This window comes from Salvelinus alpinus, chromosome 17, assembly GCF_045679555.1.
Source record: "Salvelinus alpinus chromosome 17, SLU_Salpinus.1, whole genome shotgun sequence".
NCBI classification, from domain to species: domain Eukaryota; kingdom Metazoa; phylum Chordata; class Actinopteri; order Salmoniformes; family Salmonidae; genus Salvelinus; species Salvelinus alpinus.
In genome coordinates, this window is record NC_092102.1 from 10782398 (window position 1) to 10805931 (window position 23534).

General features: G+C 42.6%; 1 protein-coding gene across 2 annotated transcripts in view; it reads right to left on the reverse strand.

Annotated features, from left to right (window-relative positions):
• The window catches only part of LOC139542106 (phosphatase and actin regulator 3-like), a 55298-nt gene that overhangs the window by 12210 nt on the left and 19554 nt on the right, over positions 1-23534 (reverse strand). Inside the window, exons 2-7 of one of the 2 annotated variants that reach the window (XM_071347144.1) lie at positions 14406-14570; positions 11178-11342; positions 10151-10369; positions 8668-8887; positions 7785-7954; positions 6421-6574 (exon numbers count right to left, since the gene is read on the reverse strand). In XM_071347144.1, the coding sequence (XP_071203245.1) occupies positions 6421-6574; positions 7785-7954; positions 8668-8887; positions 10151-10369; positions 11178-11342; positions 14406-14570 (1093 nt within the window). Of the gene's footprint in view, positions 1-6420; positions 6575-7784; positions 8027-8667; positions 8888-10150; positions 10370-11177; positions 11343-14405; positions 14571-23534 lie in introns of both variants that reach the window. The other variant, XM_071347143.1, reaches the window with a different exon arrangement.

Below are 23534 nucleotides of genomic sequence, written 5' to 3' on the forward strand. Positions count from 1 at the left end.
AAGTTGATGAGGCCATTCAGAATGCACCATGCATTTCATTAGCTGTGGATGAATAACACTGATAATGCCCAGCTTCTGGTGTTTGTCAGATTTTAAAAATAAGGAATCCTGTGAGGAGCTGTTGGGCTTAACAAATCTGGAAGCACACACACATGGGAGAGGATATCCATGAGGCCATCAAAGGGAAGTTGACACAAAGGGGGATAGATTTAAATTTGTTTTAATTTAAGGGGCTTTATTGGCATGGGAAACATGTTTACATCACCAAAGCAAGTGAAACAGATAATAAACAAAAGTCAAATAAACAATAAAACATTTACAGTAAACATTACACTAACAAAAGTTCCAAAATAATAAAGACATTTCAAATGTCATATTATGTCTATATACAGTGTTGTAATAATGTGCTAAATAAAGTACAAAGGGAAAATAAATAAACATAAATAGAGGTTGTATTTACAATGGTGTTTGTTCTTCACTGGTTGTCCTTTTCTTGTGGCAACAGGTCACAAATCTTGCTGCTGTGATTGCACACTGGTATTTCGCCCAATAGATATGGGAGTTGATCTAAATTGGATTTGTTTTCAAATTCTCTGTGGGTCTGTGTAATCTGAGGGAAGTATGTGTCTCTAATATGGCCATACATTTGGCAGGAGGTTAGGAAGTGCAGCTCAATTTCCACCTCATTTTGTGGGCAGTGTGCACATAGCCTGTCTTCTCTTGAGAGTCAGGTCTGCCTTCGGCGGCCTTTCTCAATAGCAAGGCTATGCTCACTGAGTCTGTACATAGTCAAAGATTTCCTTAATTTTGGGTCAGTCTCAGTGGTCAGGTATTCTCCCACTGTGTAGTCTCTGTATAGGGCCAAATAGCATTCTAGTTTGCTCTGTTTTTTTGTAAATTCTTTTCAATGTGTCAAGTAACAGAATTCTATTTGGCCCTAAACAGAGAGTACACAGTGGCAGAGCCCCAGGACCAACTTGCTTAGGGGGCTCTTCTCCAGGTTAATTTCTCTATAGGTGATGGCTTTGTTATGGAAGGTTTGGGAATCATTTCCTTTTAGGTTGTTGTGGTATTTAACGTCTCTTTTCTGGATTTTGATAATTAGCGGGTATCGGCCTAATTCTGCTATTCATGCATTATTTGGTGTTTTACGTTGTACACTGAGGATATTTTTGCAGAATTCTGAATGCAGTCTCAATTTGGTGTTTTTCTCATTTTGTGAATTCTTGGTTGGTGAGTTGACCCCAGACCTCACAACCATAAAGGGCAATGGTTTCTATAACTGATTCAAGTATTTAGCCCGCCCGACTAGCATCACTACTCTGGACGGTTCTGACCTAGAATACGTGGACAACTACAAATACCTAGGTGTCTGGCTAGACTGTAAACTCTCCTTCCAGACTCATATCAAACATATCCAATCCAAAATCAAATCTAGAATCTGCTTTCTATTTCGCAACAAAGCATCCTTCACTCACGCCGCAAAACTTGCCCTAGTAAAACTGACTATCCTACCGAACCTCGACTTCGGCGCTGTCATCTAAAAAGTAGCTTCCAATATTCTACTCAGCTAATTGGATGTAGTCTATCACAGTGCCATCCATTTTGTTACCAAAGCGCCTTACCACCCACCAAAGCGCCCTACCACCCACCAATGCGACCTGTATGCTCTGGTCGGCTGGCCCTCACTACATATTCGTCGCCAGACCCACTGGCTCCAGGTCATCAATAAGTCTATGCTAGGTAAAGCTCCGCCTTATCTCAGCTCACTGGTCATGATAACAACACCCACCCGTAGCACGCGCTCCAGCAGGTATATCTCACTGGTCATCCACAAAGCCAACACCTCCTTTGGCCGCCTTTCCTTCCAGTTCTCTGCTGCCAGTGACTGGAACGAACTGCAAAAATAGCTGAAGATGGAGACTTACATTTCCCTCACTAACTTTAAACATCAGCTATCTGAGCAGCTAACCGATCGCTGCAGCTGTACATAGTCCATCTGTAAACAGCCCACCCAATCTACCTACCTCATCCCCATATTGTTTTTATTTACTTTGCTGCTCTTTTGCACACCAGTATCACTACTTACACACCATCATCATCACTCCAGTGTTAATCTGCTAAATTGTAATTACTTTGCTACTATGGCCTATTTATTGCCTTACCTCCTCATGCCATTTGCACACACTGTATATAGACTTTATTTTTTTGTGTTATTGACTGTACGCTTGTTTATTCCATGTGTAACTCTGTGTTGTTGTTTCTGTCGCACTGCTTTGCTTTATCTTGGCCAGGTCGCAGTTGTAAATGAGAACTTGTTCTCAACTAGCTTACCTGGTTAAATAAAGGTGAAATAAAAATATTTTTTTGCCAGATCCTAATTGGTATGTCGAATTTTATGTTCCTTTTGATGCCGTAGAAGGCCCTTCTTGCCTTGTCTCAGATCGTTCACAGCTTTGTCGAAGTTACCTGTGGCGCTGATGTTTAGGCCAATGTATGTATAGTTTTTTGTGTGCTCTAGGGCAATGGTGTCTAGATGGAATTTGTATTCGTGGTCCTGGCAACTGGACCTTTTTTGGAATACCATTATTTTTGTCTTACTGAGATTTACTGTCAGGGCCCAGGTCTGACAGAATCTGTGCAGAAGGTCTAAGTGCTGCTGTATCATGGAGGGCAGGTAGTTTGACCCCGGTGATGCGTTGGGCAGACAGCACCACCCTCTGGAGAGCCCTGCGGTTGAAGGTGGTGCAGTTGCCGTACCAGGCGGTGATACAGCCCAACCGGATGCTCTCAATTGCGCATCTGTAAAATTTTGTGAGGGTTTTAGGTGCCAAGACAAATTTATTCAGCCTCCTGAGGTTGAAGAGGCACCTTCTTCACCACACTGTCTGTGTGGGTGGACAATTTCAGTTTGTCCGTGATGTGTACGATGAGGAACTTGACGCTTTCCACGTTCTCCACTGCGGTCCCATCGATGTGGATAAGGGGGTGCTCCATCTGCTGTTTCCTGAAGTCCACGATCAGCTCCTTTGTTTTGTTGACGTTGGATGAGATGTTATTTTCCTGGCACCACACTCCCAGGGCTCTCACCTCCTCTCTGTAGGCTGTCTCGTCATTGTTCGTAATCCGGCCTACTACTGTTGTGTTGTCTGCAAACGTGATGATTGAGTTGGAGGCATGTGTGGCCACGCAGTCATGGGTGAACAGGGAGTACAGGAGGGGGCTGAGCACGCATCCTTGTGGGGAGGATCGGCAAAGTGGAGGTGTTGTTTCCTACCTTCACCACCTGGGGGAGGCCCGTCAGAAAGTCCAGGACCCAGTTGCACAGGGCAGGGTTCAGACCCAGGGTTCAGACTCAAGCTTAATGATGAGCTTGGAGAGTACTATGGTGTTGAATGCTGAGCTATAGTCAATGAACAGCATTCTTACATAGGTATTCCTCTTGTCGAGATGGACAAAGGCAGTGTGCAGTGTGATGGCGATTGTATCGTCTGTGGATATTTTGGGGCGATAAGCAAATTGAAGTGGGTCTAGGGTGTCAGGTAAGGTAGAGTTGATATGATCCTTGACTAGTCTCTCAAAGCACTTCATGATGAAAGAAATGAGTGCTGCGGGGTGATAGTCAATTAGTTCAGTTACCTTTGCTTTCTTGGGTACAGGAACAATGGTGGACATCTTGAAGCATGTGGGGACAGTAGACTGGGATAGGGAGAGATTGAATATGTCCATAAACACTCCAGCCAGCTAGTTTGTGCATGCTCTGAGGAAGCAGCTAGGGATGCCGTCTGGGCCGGCAGCCTTGCGAGGGTTAACACGCTTAAATGTCTTACTCACGTTGGCCATGGAGAAGGAGAGCCCTTGGTGCCGGTCCTTGGTAGCGGGCCGCGTCGGTGGCACTGTGTTATCCTCAAAGCAGGCAAAGAAGGTGTTTAGCTTGTCCGGGAGCAAGACGGTGTCCGTGACGTGGCTGGTTTTCCCTTTTGTACACCGTAATTGTCTGTAGACCCTGTCACATAGGTCTCGTGTGTGAGCCATTGAATTGCGACTACACTTTGTCTCTATACTGACGATTTGCCTGTTTGATTGACTTACGGAGGGAATAACTACACTGCTTGTATTCAGCCATATTCCCAGTCACCTTACCATGGTTAAATGCGATGGTTCACACTTTCAGTTTTGCGTGAATGCTGCGTGAATCTATCCACGGTTTCTGGTTAGGGTAGGTTTTAATAGTCAAAGTAGGTACAACATCTCCTATACACTTCCTGATAGACTGATACGGTGACTGAGTTTATGTATGGGACATATCCCATTCCGCGTGATGAAAACAATCTTGAAGCGTGGATTCCGATTGGTCAGACCAGCGTTGAATAGTCCTTAGCACAGGTACTTCCTGTTTGAGTATCTGCCTATAGGAAGGGAGGAGCAAAATGGAGTCGTGATCAGATTTGCTGAAGGGAGGGTGGGGGAGGGCCTTGTAGGCATCCCGGGAGTTGGAGTAGCAGTGGTCGAGTGTTTTAGCAGCGCGAATACTACAAACAATGCGTTGTTAGAACTTGGTAACGTTTTTCTCAAATTTGCTTTGTTAAAATCCCCAGCTACAATAAATGCAGCCTCAGGATATGTGGTTTCCAGTTTGAATAAAGTCCAGTGAAGTTCTTTGAGGGCCGTCGTGGTATCGGCTTGAGGGGGAATATACACGGCTGTGACTATAACCGAAGATATTTCTCTTGGGAGGTAATACGGTCGGCATTTGATTGTGAGGTATTCTATGTGAGGTGAACAAAAGGACTTGAGTTCCTGTATGTTATCACAATCACATCATGAGTAGTTAATCATGAAACATACACCTCCACCCATCTTCTTCCCAGAGAGATATTTATTCATGTCTGCGCGATGAACTGAGAACACAACTGGCTGTACGGACTCAGACAGTATATCCCGAGAGAGCCATGTTTCCATGAAACAGAGTATGTTACAATCCCTGATATCTCTCTGGAAGGAAATCCTCGCCCTGCGCTCGTCAACTTTATTATCCAGATACTGAACATTAGCGAGTAATAGACTCGGAAGCGGTCGGTGTTGTGCGCAACTCCTGAGTCGGACTAAAAGTCCCCTCCGAGTACTTCTTTTCCGCCCGCAGTGTTTTGGAACAGCCTCTGGAATCAGTTAAATTGCCCTGGTGGGTACGAACAAAGAATCCGATTCGGGAAAGTCGTATTCTTGGTCGTAATGCTGGTAATGCTGGTGAATTATCTCCAGGGAGAACTTGTCCACTTCCCCAATCTTCTGGTGCAAACACAGCGAGATAAAGCTGTTCCCAACCATGTTGATTGGAGGCTGATGGCTGATGGATAACTTCAAGGCTCGCTTTAATGATTTCACTTTTGGAAGAGAACTGCTTCTGCTCATCCAGAACACCTTTTTGGTCACAAATGTGACAAGGTTGTCAGAAGAACCAAAACAGATCTTCAGATGGGTAGATGTTAAATCACTATAAATGGAGTGATGGACCCTGTCACTTTCTGGGAAAGATAGTGCCTGCAGCTGATGTTCTCATGTTCTCAAGAAACTGCCACTAAATCCTGACCATGTTTGGCTCCACATACAGCGGTTAATCAGCCGTCTCCACAATTAACTTCATTAAAAACAAGTACCGCACCAGGCTCACTAATGAACACCTGCACCAGTGTCTCAGAGTTGCTCTCACACCATTTGTGCCTAAGTTCAAAGCATTGGCAGGAGACAGAAAGTGTCATTTCTCTCATTAATGCAGGACAAGGCACAGAGTGACTTATACATGAATATTGCATGGCCCACAGTGACGTTCTGTGCATTAAGATTATTATTTTTGTTAAACTTATTCTTTGTTCTTCAGAAAACATGCACTTGATTTTATTTAAATGTTTTGTTCCTCAGCAATGTTGATGCAATTTTGCACATGTTTACATTTGAAAGAAATTGTAATTAATTCAAATTCTTAGTCTCATTTAATGTACATTTTATATAACAACATGTTTCCTAAGTCCTAGATGACTATGTTTGTTACTACGCTGTACCACAGTGCTGATAAAGGACCATATCCATCCGTACGTTTGCCATCTAGGGAATTTGTGAACACTGGACCTTCTCAATTAGTAGTACCCCTGTTCTAGGGTAGGAAAGATGTTGAAGAGGGAGAGGTGTCATTGAGGTCGGCCTACAGGATGTGATCTAGATGGGACTTTTCTCAATTGGCCTTTTCGCCATTCCTTGCTCCTTGCCTCCTTCCCAACCATATTGGAGAAGAAGATCAAGGTCCCTTTCCTTGGACCTTCTTCTCCAATGCCTTTTGAGAAAAAGGGGTGACGAGACGATGTGAGGTATTATGGAAAGATGAAGTGAGAAAGGAGTGGGTGAGGAGAGAAGATGACTACTTACTTGGCGAGTTTCATCTCGATCTGCTGGCGTATATCCTGACGCTCCTGTTCGGTCCGTGCCGGGAAGATATTCCGGTCTTCCAGCTCCTCCTTGCTGGGCCGATTCCGAAGCTTCACCGTCAACAGCTCCTTCCTTAGCCTGCGAGGTAGTGTACCTGCACACACACACACAAACGACGTCAGCGATCACTTCAAGATCACTCTCACAGGACAGAAACCTAACCTAAAATGTTCACATGCAACTTAAACCTTCTTGTAAATCACGTGGACATCTCAAGTTTAGGAGAGTCCATAATGCCCACCAAAAACAAAACAAGCTTTTTCAATTTGTCAGATTAAAACTGCTGTGTCTGCCATTTGTGTCTGTCTGTTTTCCCCAAAAAAGTTTAGCCCAGGAGTTATAAAGTTAAAAAATGAAAGTCTATTTTTTAAAGTCTATTTCAACTACAGTTGAAGTACATTAGCTTGGAGTCATTAAAACTCGTTTTTCAACCACTCCACAAATTTGTTGTTAACAAACTATAGTTTTGGCAAGTCGGTTAGGACATCTACTTTGTGCATGACACAAGTCATTTTTCCAACAATTGTTTACAAACGGATGAATTCACTTATAATTCACTGTATCACAATTCCAGGGGGTCAGACGTTTGCATACACTAAGTTGACTGTGCCTTTAAACAGCTTGGGAAATTCCAGAAAATTATGTCATGGCTTTAGAAGCTTCTGATAGGCTAATTGACATAATTTGAGTCAATTTGAGGTGTACCTGTGGATGTATTTCAAGGCCTTCCTTCAGACTCAGTGCCTCTTTGCTTGACATCATAGGAAAATCAAAAGAAATCAGCCAATACCTCAGAAATATAATTGTAGACCAGCAAGGAGCAAGGAGGCCTACAAACCTGACTCAGTTACACCAGCTCTGTCAGGAGGAATGGGCCAAAATTCACCCAACTTATTGTGGGAAGCTTGTGGAAGGCTACCCAATACATTTGATTCAAGTTAAACAATTTAAATGTAATGCTACCAAATACTAATTGAGTGTATGTAAACGTCTGATCCACTGGAAATGTGATGAAAGAAATATAAGCTGAAATAAATCATTCTCTCTACTATTATTCTGACATTTCACATTCTTAAAATAAAGTGGTGATCCTAACTGACCTAAGACAGGGCATTTTTATTAGGATTAAATGTCAGGAATTGTGAAAAACTGAGTTTAAATGTATTCGGCTAAGATGTATGTAAACTTCCGACTTCAACTGTATATTGCTTGGGAATTAGTTTAACAAGGGGGATGTCATTAATCTATGTTGTTCATTTGGTGGATATCATTTTATGCGATCTTTCCTTTAAGAATGGACACACCGGATATGACAGAGTCGTTCCAGTCGTCCTGATCATGGGGGAGGCCCGAGCTGTCGGAGAAGCACTGGTCCAGCCGCACATTCTCCTTGTTCTCCTCCGCCTCCATCTTCCTCTCCGCTTGGTGGAGCCAGTCGACAACGCCACCACCCGCCACCGACTGATTCTCCGAGCTGGAGGAGCGAGAGATCCGCCCGTCAGAGCGCCGCCAAGGGGGCGAGCACAGCTCAGCAGGCCCATGCACACTGAGGGGACACGGGAGGGAGGAGGGAGCATGGGGGGGTTAATGGACGGGTGAGCAAGGCAGTGCAGGTTAGTATGGGAGGTAGCATTTGGTCAATTTGAAAGGTAACAGGTAGGAGTTAACGTGGATGGGTGAGCATGTGGTGAAGATACCATAGGAGTGAACACTGGGTTCTTCAATTATGGGATAGTGAAAATGCAACATGGAGGTAGTAAGCTAATTGGCTGTAACATCACTGAAAGGGATGATGTTGAGGTTAGATGTGGGGTTGAACATTAAATAACACTTTACTCAACACCAGTAGGTATAATGCATTATGATCCAGTTATAATGCATTGTAAGACATGAGAATGTCTAGTCGCATGTGTGACCGTGTTTATAATGTCCTATCATCGTCTCATAATGAGCATGACTAAATACCAGCCATTTTGAGTCAGTGGAACTGTTGATACAGAGACCTAACATATTATAATAAACTTTATTTTAAGACATTATAAAAGGCTCATATATGCTTATAACAAGTTATAAAGAATTCTATCCACAGGCTTTAAGTTTTACCAAACATTAGAGACAACATGAACTCCCGGTCACATGATGGGAAGATTATATGGCTGTTTGCAGTGAATGGGTGGTGCTCTTCACCTTTCTTGCCGATTCGCTTTTGAGGCAAAGGCTCGTTGTAGTTCTTCCATGATACAGCTAGGGGGCATTGGAGGGTGCATAATATTGGTGAGGTGAGGAGACCCTGAGGAGTTGGAGAGGGGCCCTCGCAGGGACACCATGGGGGCCAGGCTCTCGGGAGCCCTGGGAGGCTCCTTAGGCAGGAAAGAGTTGGCCAAGTGTGAGGACACAGGGGATGGGTCTGAGGGGCAAAGAAAGACAGAGGTCAGGTATCTACTGTACTTTGTATTTGTTTATGCATGTATAGATGACCTTATGTACAATGTAATAACTGATACCAATGATGTTTAGATGATGATGACTCCAAATTAAAATCTGTACTTTGTTTGTCTATGACAGCACAGTGTCAAAAAACGATTTGAGTGGTCCACAATGGGTACGTTTACATGTACAGGAATAATTCCATATGAAACTGTTTATGGCAGTAGGCAGATTATGCAATAGTCATGTAAACACCTTACTCAGCTTATCTTAATCGGTGTAAAGTCAAAAAACGAAGTAAGCATATGCCGATTAAAACACCTGGTTTTCTGAGCAATCTTTCAAATTATTAGGACATGTAAACACCTTAATCGGCGTTCCAGCAATTTATTTGATCTGTGCATGTGCCAGCACCAGCCGAGCGAGCCGAGTTCGGAACAACTGAATGTATGCGTCTTAGAAGTAGTTTTCAGAATCAAATATGCTTCCCAAAAATAACATGGTCGATGTGGTAGAACGTTTATTTTGATTGCCGATGTTTTGCATTTATCAGAGTGCCATCAGGTAGCCTGATTTCAGATGTATCCATGTAAACAGGATTATTATGGGAAATCGGCCTTCTTGCAAAGCATGTAAACGTTTTAATCAAACTATTATATCAACCTGACTATCCGCCATAATCGCATGCTCAATGTGAATTTTAAAAACTCTTACTCTAGTGGTATGGGTGGTCCATCCTCTTCATGCACAGATGTGTGATCCTTTGGTGTGTTGTGTTAAGTATATGTAGCAGATGTCAGCTAGTTAGCTGTGTGTGCTAGTAGTACCCATCATGCCATGACAAAGTAGTGATACCCTCAGCCAAACAAAACTATTGGTAAGGTAATGGTAGGAAGGAAGCATGCTAGCTTTTGTAGTTTTGTGTCATTGTTGATGTGAGATCGAATCCTGGTCGGCCGTACATGGATGGTCTCCGTCACATGTTTTTGGGTGTTTGTGTGCTTGTACATGTGGGGTTCACACTACCCTTGTCTGAGAGGGCAGTGCAGTACATGTGTATGTATTCGCAGGCCTATGTGTTTTGGCATGATGGTCCCTTCCTATTAATATACTCCAACTGGGTTAATTCCATTTCAATCAATTCCAATTCTTCTCAATGCTTTTCAATGAGGAAAAATTGGAATTGGAATGAGTTCGATTCGAATTGACCCCTACCCTGAAAACACTACACTAGCCTGCTCACCCTCGCCACTGCTCAGCTGTGGCATCACCGGTTTGGCCGCTACTGGAGGTGGCGTGGTTCCTCGAGGTATTTCCTCTTCTAGTCTCTCCTCCGTCTCCTCTATGCCCTCCTGGACCTCATCGGAGGCATCGGCACTAGGCTGCGCCTCCTCTTCTCCCTCCTCTTCTGTTTTCTGACTGCTCTCCTCCTCTGGCTCACAATCCTCTGGAGGCTCAGCCGCTGAAAGACATTTGTTTAATTAAGTTAAATCAAAGTTTAAATCAGGTGCCACCATTCGCTGTGAGAAAGTTGTCAGTGAATGAACGATGCTATTATAAGTACCATTCTGGTTGTTTATACATTTTCTCCGTTGCCCCCTAGTGGCTCTTGTGAGTATCATGTGGCTAAACGTAACCTACTTTGAATAATTTGTACAGTATAAGAACATGAATAATAAAATGGTGATCGCTCCATATCATAGATCATGTATCTTGAGTTTTTCCTATTGTAAATACTGTCAAAAGTTTATGAATAATTGTTTATAATTATAAAGAAAAAATACAATTGTGGTTAGAAGATATATTTTGAAAGTCTATATAGTCCCTTTGACATGCCTATAAACTATTATCAAAGATACACACGAAGGATTCAGTCGAATTCCATGGCCCTCTGTAAGTTTGATTACTCTGAAATGTGTCACTGGCGAAAGCAATACGGTTGATGGTAGACTTCTCGGCTATCCTATCCTGTGTCAAATAATTAATCTTCTTCTAAAGGAGTACAAAGTAGAAAAGGCGAAATTCAGTACTTTCAGCTCATATTCCTAATTTGATTTCGAATCCAGAATGCTGGAGTATACAGCCAAAATAAAAAAAATTGCTTCGCTGTCCAAAAACTGTAGCTCCACCTTGACCTATGACAGGCTAAGAGGTGGAAGTTTCATCATATATACCAATCAAATCCTCTCATATCTCCATAAGTGCATAATAAACCATAGGATTTAGGATTGGGTCTTAGTTTGCTTTGTAGGGTTTTTGGGCTGTCCTACCTGGCGGGGGGAGTTCCTCCTCTGGGCCCAGGTACTCCACACTGCTGACCGTGAGAGTGGCGCTGAGCGACCCCCCAAAACTCCCCAACATGCCTGTCCCGTCTGAGGAGCCCTGCAAGGGGGAGCCGGGCTCGGGAGAGATGCACCCACTGGACAATGCCACATCTGCAGGGAGACAACGTACAGGGCTTAGTCTGCAGTATTCTACACGTTTTACCTTCTATTTCACGCTCATGGTCTCCATAGCATGACTACATTACATTATCTCCATATTGGGTCGGTCCTTTGATTTCAATCACTTTTTGCACCCCTTTAGATTTGAACAAAACTTTGCATACATACAGTGCCTTCTAAAAGTATTCAGACCCCTCGACTTTTCCCACATTTTGTTAAGTTACTGCCTTACTCAAAAAGGGAATAGAAATCAAATAAAAACTCAGCAATCACACACAATACCCCATAATGACAAAACAAAAACAGTTTTTTAGAAATGTTTGCAAATGTATTACAAAATAAAAAACAGAAATACCTTATTTACATAAATATTCAGACCCTTTGCTATGAGACTCGAAATTGAGCTCAGGTGCATCCTGTTTACATTGATCATCCTTGAGATGTTTCTATAACTTGATTGGAGTGCACCTGTGGTAAATTAAATTGATTGGACATGATTTGGATAGAAACACACCTGTCTATATAAGGTCACACAGTTGACAGTGCACGTCAAATCAAAAACCCAGCCATGAGATTGAAGGAATTGTCCGTAGAGCTCCGAGACAGGTTTGTGTTGAGGCACAGATCTGGGGAAGGGTTCCAAAACATTGCTGCAGCATTTAAGGTCCCCAAGAACACAGTGGCCTCCATTATTCTTAAATGGTAGAAGCTTGGAACCACCAAGACTCTTCCTAGGGCTGGACCGCCCGGGCAAACTGAACAATCAGGGGAGAAGGGCCTTGGTCAGGGAGGTCACCAAGAACCATATAGTCACTCTGACAGCTCCAGAGTTCCTCTGTGATGGGAGAACATTATAGAAAGACAACATTCTCTGCAGCACTCCACCTATCAGGCCTTTATGGTAGTGGCCAGATGGAAGCCACTCCTCAGTAAAAGGCACATAACAGCCCGCTTGGAGTTTGCCAAAAGTCATCTTAAGGAGTCTCAGACCAGGAGAAACAAGATTATCTGCTCTAATGAAACCAAGATTGAACTCTTTGGCCTGAATACCAAACGTCATGTCTGGAGGAAACCTGGCATCATCCCTACGGTGAAGCATGGTGGTGGCAGCATCATGCTGTGGGGATGTCTTCAGAGGCAGGGACTGGGAGACTAGTCAGGAATGAGGTAAAGATGAACGGAGCAAAGTACAGAGAGATCCTTGATGAAAACCTGCTCCACAGCGCTCAGGACCTCCGACTGGGGTAAAAGGTTCACCTTCCAAAAGGACAACGACCCAAATCACACAGCCAAGACAACGCAGGAGTGGCTTCGGGACAAGTTTCTGAATGTCCTTGAGAGGCCCAGCCACAGCCCAGACTTGAACCCGATTAAACATCTCTGGAAAGACCTGAAAATAGCTATGCAGCAATGCTCCCCATCCAACCTGACAGAGCTTGAGAGGATCTGCAGAGAAGAATGGGAGAAACTCCCCAAATACAGGTGTGCCAAGCTTGTAGCATCATACCCATGAAGACTCGATGCTGTAATCGCTGCCAAAGGTGCTTCAACAAAGTACTGAGTAAAGGGTCTGAATACTTATGTAAATGTAATATTTCAGTTTTTATAAATTTGCAAAAATTTCTATAAAGCTGTGTTCGCTTTGTCATTATGGGGTATTGTGTGTAGATTGATGAGGGAGAAAAACAATTTACACTCCATTTAGGATGATATGTTAGGTAGCCTAGTGGTTAGAGCGTTGGGCCAGTAACCGAAAGGTTGCTGGATCAAATCCCCGAGCTGACATGGTAAAAATGTCTGTTCTGCTCCTGAACAAGACAGTTAACCCACTGTTCCCCGGTAGGCCATCATTGTAAATAAGAATTTGTTCTTAACTGACTTTCCTAGTTAAATAAAGGATAAATAAAAAAATACTGTATGTATTAATTTGTGGATGGCCACCCCCCATTTCGTATTAGCAAAACATGTACATTGTGTTACGAATTTGCAAAATGCATGATTTGTTACGAATGCTAGCTAGGTGGCTAACGTTAGCTGGCTGGGTTAGGGTTAAGTTTAGGAGTTAGGGTTGGTTTAAAGGGTAACGGTTAGGGAAGGGGAGGCTAAAATACTAAAGTTACACGTGATGAGATTCAAACTCACAGCCTTTGGGTTGCTTGACGTTCGTGTTATACACCCACCCATTTTTGTTTGTGCATATGTTGTAGCTTAGACTCTAATTTACATCACCTGAGGTGTTTGTGTTGTGCCTGCAATCGGTTGAGACTTAGCATACTCTTGAATAGAGAATCAGAGAATGTTGACTTGAATGGGAATATAATTTGTTTTAAATTATACTGACAATCTTCCATAGGAAACCTATTGAAATCATAGAAATATAGATAATAGAATATAAATGCAAATGTAAGTAGACATTCGGCGGTGGATAGACCAGCGGACATCTTTGTGGTAGTTTTAAATGTCAATGGTGTACCAGCGAAACTGTAGTGGCCTGAAGTGATTGAAATTACACGCACCCTGTATTCAAGGGTATGCAGCTGTCTCAACCGATGACGTGCACAACACAAACACCTCAGAAGATGAAAATTAGGGTCTAAGCTACAGCATATGCGAAAATGAAAAACATCAGAGTTCACGCACTAAGAAAATTCATGTTAAAGGTTAAAAAATAAATTATAAAATAGTTTGACTAACCTGATTGTAACCGTTTAAATTATATCAAACCGTTAATATTTTTCATTGATGAAGACATGGATGTCTCATGGTATGGTGGGGTATACAATATGGGTGCTGTCAAAAAGTGATTAATTTCAAATGGAACGACCCTATTCTGAAATGGCTTCCTTTTTGTGTCCTTTCTTTCATGACCCCTGATCTGACAGAAATGGAGAGTCCTATTTGGGGTCATGGTGAGTTGAGATAGAGAAAGCCATTTTAAAGATTTGGGGCATTACTCGAGTCCTTTTACTCATCATCTACTACGTCTGCATGTGTGCATGTTTGTGTAGTTTCCATATCGCTCTCTCTTTTCCCCCATCTCTCTCTCTCGCTCACCTGTGGAGCTCTGCTTCAGCTTCTCGTTTTTCTTTTTCCTCCACTTCCAGGGTTTGAAGATGCGCCCCAGGCTGGCCAGCTTGCTGTTGCGGCGGATGGGCGGGGTGTGCACCCCCGACACCAGGCAGCCAGTATGCAGCACCCTCTGATGGTCCATCACCTCCACTGCAACCAGAGGGGTGTGTAGCAGACAGGGAGGATGGATATTAGTTAGCAGGCAATTATGCAAATCATGTCTTGTGTCAATGTTCACCCTATTCATTATGCAAATTAAACCTACTTTAAATAAATTGATTTTGATTAACAGATGGTTTCCCTATAGCTCTCCCCTTTAACACTAGAGAAGAGAAACTCTACAGCAAGACTCCACAGCTACTAAAGATGGAGCACTGGATATAGAAGCCACAGCCAAGAGCAAAACAGCTGCATCAACCCAAACAAGTTTCTCATGAAGACATAACCAGAGTATGTACAGAAAACCGTCCGGGGTGATTGATTTGACATCAACACCTCCTCAACATCAGAAGAGAACCAAGTTTCATTGAATTACCGCGTGAGTCATAAGGCCACAGGCCCACACAACAGCTGCACTGATGTACACATAGTCTTACTGATGTGTTGTGTTCACATTCAATCACAAACAAACAGGGTACATACATACAATAAATAAATAAATAAATAGACCAGAAAGAATCCAAGCGGTAAACATTAGTGTGACTAAACCCACTACAACAGGAACAGGCAGGAGGCAGACATTTTGGTTTCTGTAGTCAGTACAGGCTACAGAGGCTTTCAACAAAACAGGGGGAAAATGACTGGAAAACCTCACTTCACTGAGGAACTGAGTGTTGTTGAAGTACAGTGGAGGAGAGGGAGGGTGGACAGAGCCCCGATGCCGTGTGCAACATGGATGTGGATGGATGGGATGTGGAGGAGAAGCGGGCTCTGGAGTTTGACCCCAAATAATGGAGAAACGAGTCAGTTGACCGGCACGCACGTCTGGCCGACTAACTGTCAACCAGCACACAACAGAATCCAGGTCAAGCCTGAAGACGCGCGGCAGCGAGCACAGCGAGATTAGAGAAGGGGGGAGGAGGTAGAAAGGAGGAAGGGGGGGGGCATTGCTGTTGCCATGGCGACAACATCCAGATGCTGCAGTCAGTCGGTGGAGAGGAGCCTCCTTGGAGGCAGAGCAGCCCAACTGCATGCAGGGAAGGGGGTAAGCAGCATGGAGGAGGTCAGTGAGTAGAAAAGGGGAGGGGGGGGCTAGGTGGGAGGGAGGAGAGGAGAGTTGAGGGGGGATTCTAGGCTGTTGCCATACGGAAGGAGAATCTCCAGTAGCCAATCAGAGCCCAGTAATTCATAATGTATATCAAGTATTTCTACATTTTCCATAGAGGGAAACCTGTTTTAAAAAATGGAGTAACAGATAACATTGAATTTGGAGAAAGCTCAGAATTTGTTTCTTCACCGGATGGGGATATATTAAAAAAGTATGTAAAATTTCCATCGTGAATGGGCTGTACCACGTGTGGTGAACAATACAATTTCAATGAATATGCTAATGTACATTTGGATGAATTAAATCCAGGTATCGTGTTTAGGCAGCACCCCATTTCTTTGCAGTAATGTACATTGTCCACAGTATGTATTAGTCTTCCAGCTGTTGCGAGTGTCTAGCCTACAAGTGCTAAAAGTCTGGAAGACTTACCCAACCTATCACATTTAGGCAAAATACATTTTGTGTGAAAAAAGGGGGGATCTTATGATTGCAGCATAAGAGGTGTTCATGAGAGTCCAATGATTTTCATAGTAGACTCTGCATACAGTATTCTAGTTTTCACACGTGCTAGCCTACTATAAACTTTAAGAAGGATGTTAGAAATATGAAGAATATAGGAGAAATCCATATTCATTGCAATGTTACCTAATAATGATGAGGATTCAATAAAGAATCCTAGTGTACTAAACTCAGAACTACAGTGGTACTGCATGTCACTGGGGACCCCACCCCGTTTAACCATGCTGTCAGTGAATTCAAAACCGGAACATTTCTACAGAGCAAACCTGCTCTGTATAGCTCCACAGCGAGGATTTTACTGTGAAAGTGAGGAGAACAAAGCAAATGTAATTTTAACTGACATTCTGGTTGCCACTCATGGACATATGACAGGACAGATTCAAAATTCAACATGAAGAAGATTTGAGCTACATCTCACCCTCCTAAAATAATATATGTTATCGCTGCTGCACATCCAATGTTAATACACTCTATTTTCCTGTGACTCCAGTGTCTCTTTGAATCAAGGCAAAGTGCACAATCAACAGAGATATATGTGTGACGCTCAGATATAGAGCAAAATATATATAAAACTATGAAAAACATACAACATCGTTTGCATCTTATATAGGCCTTAATATGTTGTAATGTATACCCTGTTATTGTGGAAGCTGTGGTAGCTAAGAGTTCTTCAAATTGTGCCCTGCTGACTGGCCAAGATGAACTCCCTCACTGTTCACACACTTCAAGACCAGGGTCATGTTCCTACCAAATGGAAGAAAACAGATTGAAACAAGGAGGGACTAGTTAGACTTGTCCAATAATAAATGCTGGTTTTCCAATGCAGATCATGATAAAATGTGTTATGTTGTGTGCGTTAATGAACATGACCCTGCTCTGTATTTGGTGCTACTTAGTTTGCCTTTCCCTGACACATCTCAGTAATACGTTACACTGAGTGAGATACTGCCAGCTGTAACAAATAATTGCAATTCATTTCCAGCTGTCTCTCTAATGACAAAAGTAACCTGACGTAAAACATGACTGACAGAATGCACGACAGACACGATTGTAACTAAACGGCTGTTGTCCTACGGTAGAGTTGAAAGGTGGGCTGTTCATAGGTGCAATGACATAAGTAGACCAAACATATGCCTTATGAGCATGTTTCAAGGGCATTTGTTGAAGGACACTTCATGGTGCAATGTCACAATTGATGGAGGTCACACACACCATATACAGTACACATGGCTTGTAGAGTGACATGTTTCACAGTGAAAACGAATGGACGCCCCAACCTTCAGAAATCAATTCAAAGCTCAGGATATGGCTTTGTCTAGATATTTATATGTCAATTGCTCCATCATGCCCTCTGATAGGCCAGGTGGAATTGTTGCCATATCGCTTTCACCTATCCAATCATCTCTTATCTATCCAAGTGTATACGGGGTAGGGGCTAGGGGTTGATTTGGGATTCAGGGTCTTCTCAGGTCAGCCCTGTTCAAATCCATTCCTCCCACCCCCCTCACCCTCTTCACTTGGAGGACTAACAATGTGCCCTTGAACAGGCCACCTCCTTACCCACTGCCATGCCATGCCAGCTAACCTCCTCACTTACCCCCCTGGCATTGCAACTGTGCTGCCATCTGGCCATGGCCTACGGGCCTGTCACAGTCTGAACACACAGCTAACTACCAGAAGAGAGTGAGAGGATGCTTGTGTCTATGCTTCCTAGTGAGCAGCCACACGTTGATTTAAGACCCCTGATCTGAGAGAGACTAGCGAGCAGCTGCACCACCATTACACAAAGGGAGGTGCAGAGTTCAGAGTGACCCAGTCTTTATGAAGAGTGGAGTGCCCATGCTAGCAACTGGTCCCGTATATCTTAGTCATTGCATAGTACTGCCTTGAATGATAACATTGTATAATTGCATCTTTTTTAGATGCCAAAAATCTGAATTATCTGATATTCCACTAACAGGCCAAATAGGGTTGACCAAGAGCAGATTTGGGCTGCTGTTTTTTATATATATATTTATATACAGTGGGGAGAACAAGTATTTGATACACTGCCGATTTTGCAGGTTTTCCTACTTACAAAGCATGTAGAGGTCTGTCATTTTTATCATAGGTACACTTCAACTGTGAGAGACAGAATCTAAAACAAAAATCCAGAAAATCACATTGTATAATTTTTAAGTATTTAATTTGCATTTTATTGCATGACATAAGTATTTGATACATCAGAAAAGCAGAACTTAATATTTGGTACAGAAACCTTTGTTTGCAATTACAGAGTTCATACGTTTCCTGTAGTTCTTGACCAGGTTTGCACACACTGCAGCAGGGATTTTGGCCCACTCCTCCATACAGACCTTCTCCAGATCCTTCAGGTTTCGGGGCTGTCGCTGGGCAATACGGACTTTCAGCTCCCTCCAAAGATTTTCTATTGGGTTCAGGTCTGGAGACTGTCTAGGCCACTCCAGGACCTTGAAATGCTTCTTACGGAGCCACTCCTTAGTTGCCCTGGCTGTGTGTTTCGGGTCGTTGTCATGCTGGAAGACCCAGCCACGACCCATCTTCAATGCTCTTACTGAGGGAAGGAGGTTGTTGGCCAAGATCTCGCGATACATGGCCAAATCCATCCTTCCCTCAATACAGTGCAGTCGTCCTGTCCCCTTTGCAGAAAAGCATCCCCAAAGAATGATGTTTCCACCTCCATGCTTCACGGTTGGGATGGTGTTCTTGGGGTTGTACTCATCCTTCTTCTTCCTCCAAACACGGCGAGTGGAGTTTAGACCAAAAAGCTCTATTTTTGTCTCATCAGACCACATGACCTTCTCCCATTCCTCCTCTGGATCATCCAGATGGTCATTGGCAAACTTCAGACGGGCCTGGACATGCACTGGCTTGAGCAGGGGGACCTTGCGTGCACTGCAGGATTTTAATCCATGACGGCGTGGTGTGTTACTAATGGTTTTCTTTGAGACTGTGGTCCCAGCTCTCTTCAGGTCATTGACCAGGTCCTGCCGTGTAGTTCTGGGCTGATCCCTCACCTTCCTCATGATCATTGATGCCCCACGAGGTGAGATCTTGCATGGAGCCCCAGACCGAGGGTGATTGACCGTCATCTTGAACGTCTTCCATTTTCTAATAATTGCGCCAACAGTTGTTGCCTTCTCACCAAGCTGTTTTTCTATTGTCCTGTAGCCCATCCCAGCCTTGTGCAGGTCTACAATTTTATCCCTGATGTCCTTACACAGCTCTCTGGTCTTGGCCATTGTGGAGAGGTTGGAGTCTGTATGATTGAGTGTGTGGACAGGTGTCTTTTATACAGGTAACGAGTTCAAACAGGTGGAGTTAATACAGGTAATGAGTGGAGAACAGGAGGGCTTCTCAAAGAAAAACTAACAGGTCTGTGAGAGCCGGAATTCTTACTGGTTGGTAGGTGATCAAATACTTATGTCATGCAATAAAATGCAAATTAATTACTTAAAAATCATACAATGTGATTTTCTGGATTTTTGTTTTAGATTCCATCTCTCACAGTTGAAGTGTACCTATGATAAAAAGTACAGACCTCTACATGCTTTGTAAGTAGGAAAACCTGCAAAATTGACAGTGTATCAAATACTTGTTCTCCCCACTGTATATACAGTGCCTAGTGAAAGTCTACACACCCCTTGCACAGTCTTCATATTTTGCTGCCTAAACATTTAATCTAAAAAGGGATTAAATTATTTTTCCTACAGTTCTACACAACCTACTTTTTTTTCAGAGTGAAAGAAAGTCATTGAACATTTTCCAGATTAATTAGGAATAAAAAAACGAATGTCTTGATGTCTTCACACCCCAGAGTTAATACTTGGTGGAAACACCTTTCGCAGCCATTAGAGCTGTGAATTGTTTTGAATAATATTATATGCACAACTCTTAGGGCAACATATGTTCATTGTTTTTGTCAAAATTGCTTCCACCAAGGATTCATTCTGGGGTGTGAAGACATATGCAATCAATACATCCTCATTTTGTATTTCTAAGTCATTTGGAAAATGTTCTATAATTTGTCTTTCACTTTGAAAATGTGGAGTAGGTTGTCGAGATAGATCGCAAAAAAATCGAATTGAATCCCATTTAAGATGTCATTTTAAGGCAGCAAAATGTGAAGACCTGACCTTAGAGAGCCTTTTTATTTCTCTATTTGGTTAGGTCAGGGTGTGATTTGGGTGGGCATTCTATGTTTTCTGTTTCTTTGTTTTTGGCCGAGTGTGGTTCCCAATCAGAGGCAGCTGTCTATCGTTGTCTCTGATTGGGGATCATACTTAGGCAGCCCTTTTCCCACCATTAGGTTGTGGGATCTTGTTTTCTGTTTAGTGTTTCTGCCTGACAGAACTGTGCGCTTTCGTTTTCACGTTTGTTATTTTGTTTGAGTGTTTTTTAAATTTTTATAAAGGAATCATGAACACTTACCACGCTGCGCCTTGGTCCACTCTTCATACCACCAACGAAAGCCGTTACAAGACTGTGCAAGTGGTGTGTAGACTTTCACTGGGGGACTGTATATATATCATTACAGAGAATGAAAAGGGTATCAATCCTCTCCCTTAAACAAATTACTGTATAAACAGTTTTAAACAGCAGACCTTTCCATACAAAGCTATTTTGAGATGCATCCTTATGCAAAGTCAATGGGTGAGTGGCTGTTGTGAGGTAGAGCTATATCAGAAATATAACATATCAACTAGATTTATTCTACTCCTGGGCCCGTATTCAATAAGCGTGTCAGAGTAGAAGTGCGGATCTAGGATGAGGTCCCCCCTGTCCATGTAATCTTATTCATTATGATTGAAACGGCACTGATCTAAAGGCACTCCTACTCTGAGACACTTTATGAATACGGACCCTAAACTTAAAAGCATGTTCAATCGAGATTCTGCATTCAATATGCTTTTCAGTTTTCCCATTCAGGAGTAAAGCCCATTCTTGTGGGAAGCTGCTGTAGACCACCAAGTGCTAACAGTCAGTATCTGGATAATATGTGTGAAATGCTTGATAATGTATGTGATCAACAGAGAAGTGTATTTTCTGGGTGATTTAAATATTGACTGGCTTTCATCAAGCTGCCCACTCAAGAAAAAATTTCTAACTGTGGCCAGTGCCTTCAGCCTGGTTCAGGTTGTCAGTCAACCTACCAGGGTAGTTACAAACGGCACAAGAATGAAATCATCAACATGTATTGATCACATCTTTACTATGCTGCAGAAATGTGCTTTAAAGCAGTATGTAAATCCATAGGATGTAGTGATCACCATATAGTAGCCATATCTAGGAAAACCAAAGTTCCCAAAGGCTGGGCCTAATACAGTGTATAAAAGGTCATACAATACATTTTGTAGTGATTCTTATGTTGACGATGCAAAGAATATTTGCTGGTCTGTGGTGTGTAATGAGGAGCAAACAGACGCTGCACTTGATGCATTTATGAAACTACTTATTCCAGTTACTAATAAGCACGCACCCATTTACGAAAATGACTGTTAAAACTGTTAAATCCCCTTGGATTGATGAGGAATTTAAACATTTTATGGTTGAGAAAGGTATGGCAAATAAAAGTGGCAGCATGACCGATTGGCAAATAAACTATACTATGTAAATATATAAAATAAAAAATATAAAGAATGATAGTAAAAAGCTTTAGAGCACCTTAAATTAAATTTTGGGGAAAAAAGCTCATTCATCACAAAACCCACTGATATTGCCAACTTCTTTAATGATTTATTCGTTGGCAAGATTAGCAAACTTAGGCATGACATGTCAGCAACAAACGCTGACACTACACATCCAAGTATATCTGACCAAATTCTGAAAGACAAGCATTGTACTTTTGAATTCCGTAAAGTGAGTGTGGAAGAGGTGAAACAATTATTGTTGTCTATCAACAATGACAAGCCACCAGGGTCTGACAACCTGGATGGAAAATTACTGAGGATAATAGCGGACGGTATTGCCGCTCCTATTTGCCATATCTTCAATTTAAGCTTACTAGAAAGTGTGTGCCCTCAGGCCTGGAGGGAAGCAAAAGTCATTCCGCTACCCAAGAATAGTAAAGCCCCCTTTACTGGCTCAAATAGCCGACCAATCAGCCTGTTACCAACCCTTAGTAAACTTATGGGAAAAAATGGTGTTTGACCAGATACAATGCTATTTTACAGACCACAAATTGACAACAGACTTTCAGCACGCTTATAGGGAAGGACATTCAACAAGCACAGCACTTACACAAATGACTGATGATTGGCTGACAGAAATTGATGATACAGATATCGTGCGGGGCTGTTTTGTTTGACTTCAGTGCGGCTTTTGACTTTATCAATCATGGTCTGCTGCTGGAAAAACGTATGTGTTATGGCTTTACACCCCCTGCAATATTGTGGATAAAGAGTTACTTGTCTAACAGAACACAGAGGGTACTCTTTAATGGAAGCCTTGCCAACATAATCCAGGTAGAATTAGGAATTCCCCAGAGTAGCTGTTTAGACCCCTTACTTTTTAAAATCTTTACTAATGACATGCCACTGGCTTTGAGTAAAGCCAGAGTGTTTATGTACAGAGATGACTCAACACTATACATGTCAGCTACTACAGCAACTGAAATGACTGCAACACTTAACAAAGAGATGCAGTTAGTTTCAGAATGGGTGGCAAGGAATAAGTTAGTCCTAAACATTTCCAAAACTAAAAACATTGCATTTGGGACAAATCATTCACTAAACCCTAAACCACAACTAAATCTTGTAATGAACAGTGTGGAAATTGAGAAAGTTGAGGTGACTAAACTGCTTGGAGTAACCCTGGAATGTAAACTGTCATGGTCAAAACATACTGATACGACAGTAGCTAAGATGGGGAGAAGTCTGTCCATAATAAAGCGCTGCTCTGCCTTCTTAACAACACCATCAACAAGGCAGGTCCTACAGGCCCTAGTTTTATCGCACCTGGACTACTGTTCAGTCGTGTCGTCATGTGCCACAAAGAGGGACTTAGGAAAATTACAATTGGCTCAGAACAGCCATGACTACATGGAACTCTGTTCCACGTCAGGTAACTGATGCAAGCAGTAGAATCAGATTTTAAAAACAAGTAAAAATACACCTTATGGAACAGTGGGGATTGTGAAGAGACACACACAAAGGTACAGACACACGCACTCTACACACATGTACATTGTAATATTGTTTTATGGTGGTATTATACATTTTGTATTGTATATACTGTATGTAGTGGTGGAATAATGTTATATGATGTACTATTTTATATTTTGTTTTATATGTGATGTAAGTGCCTTAATG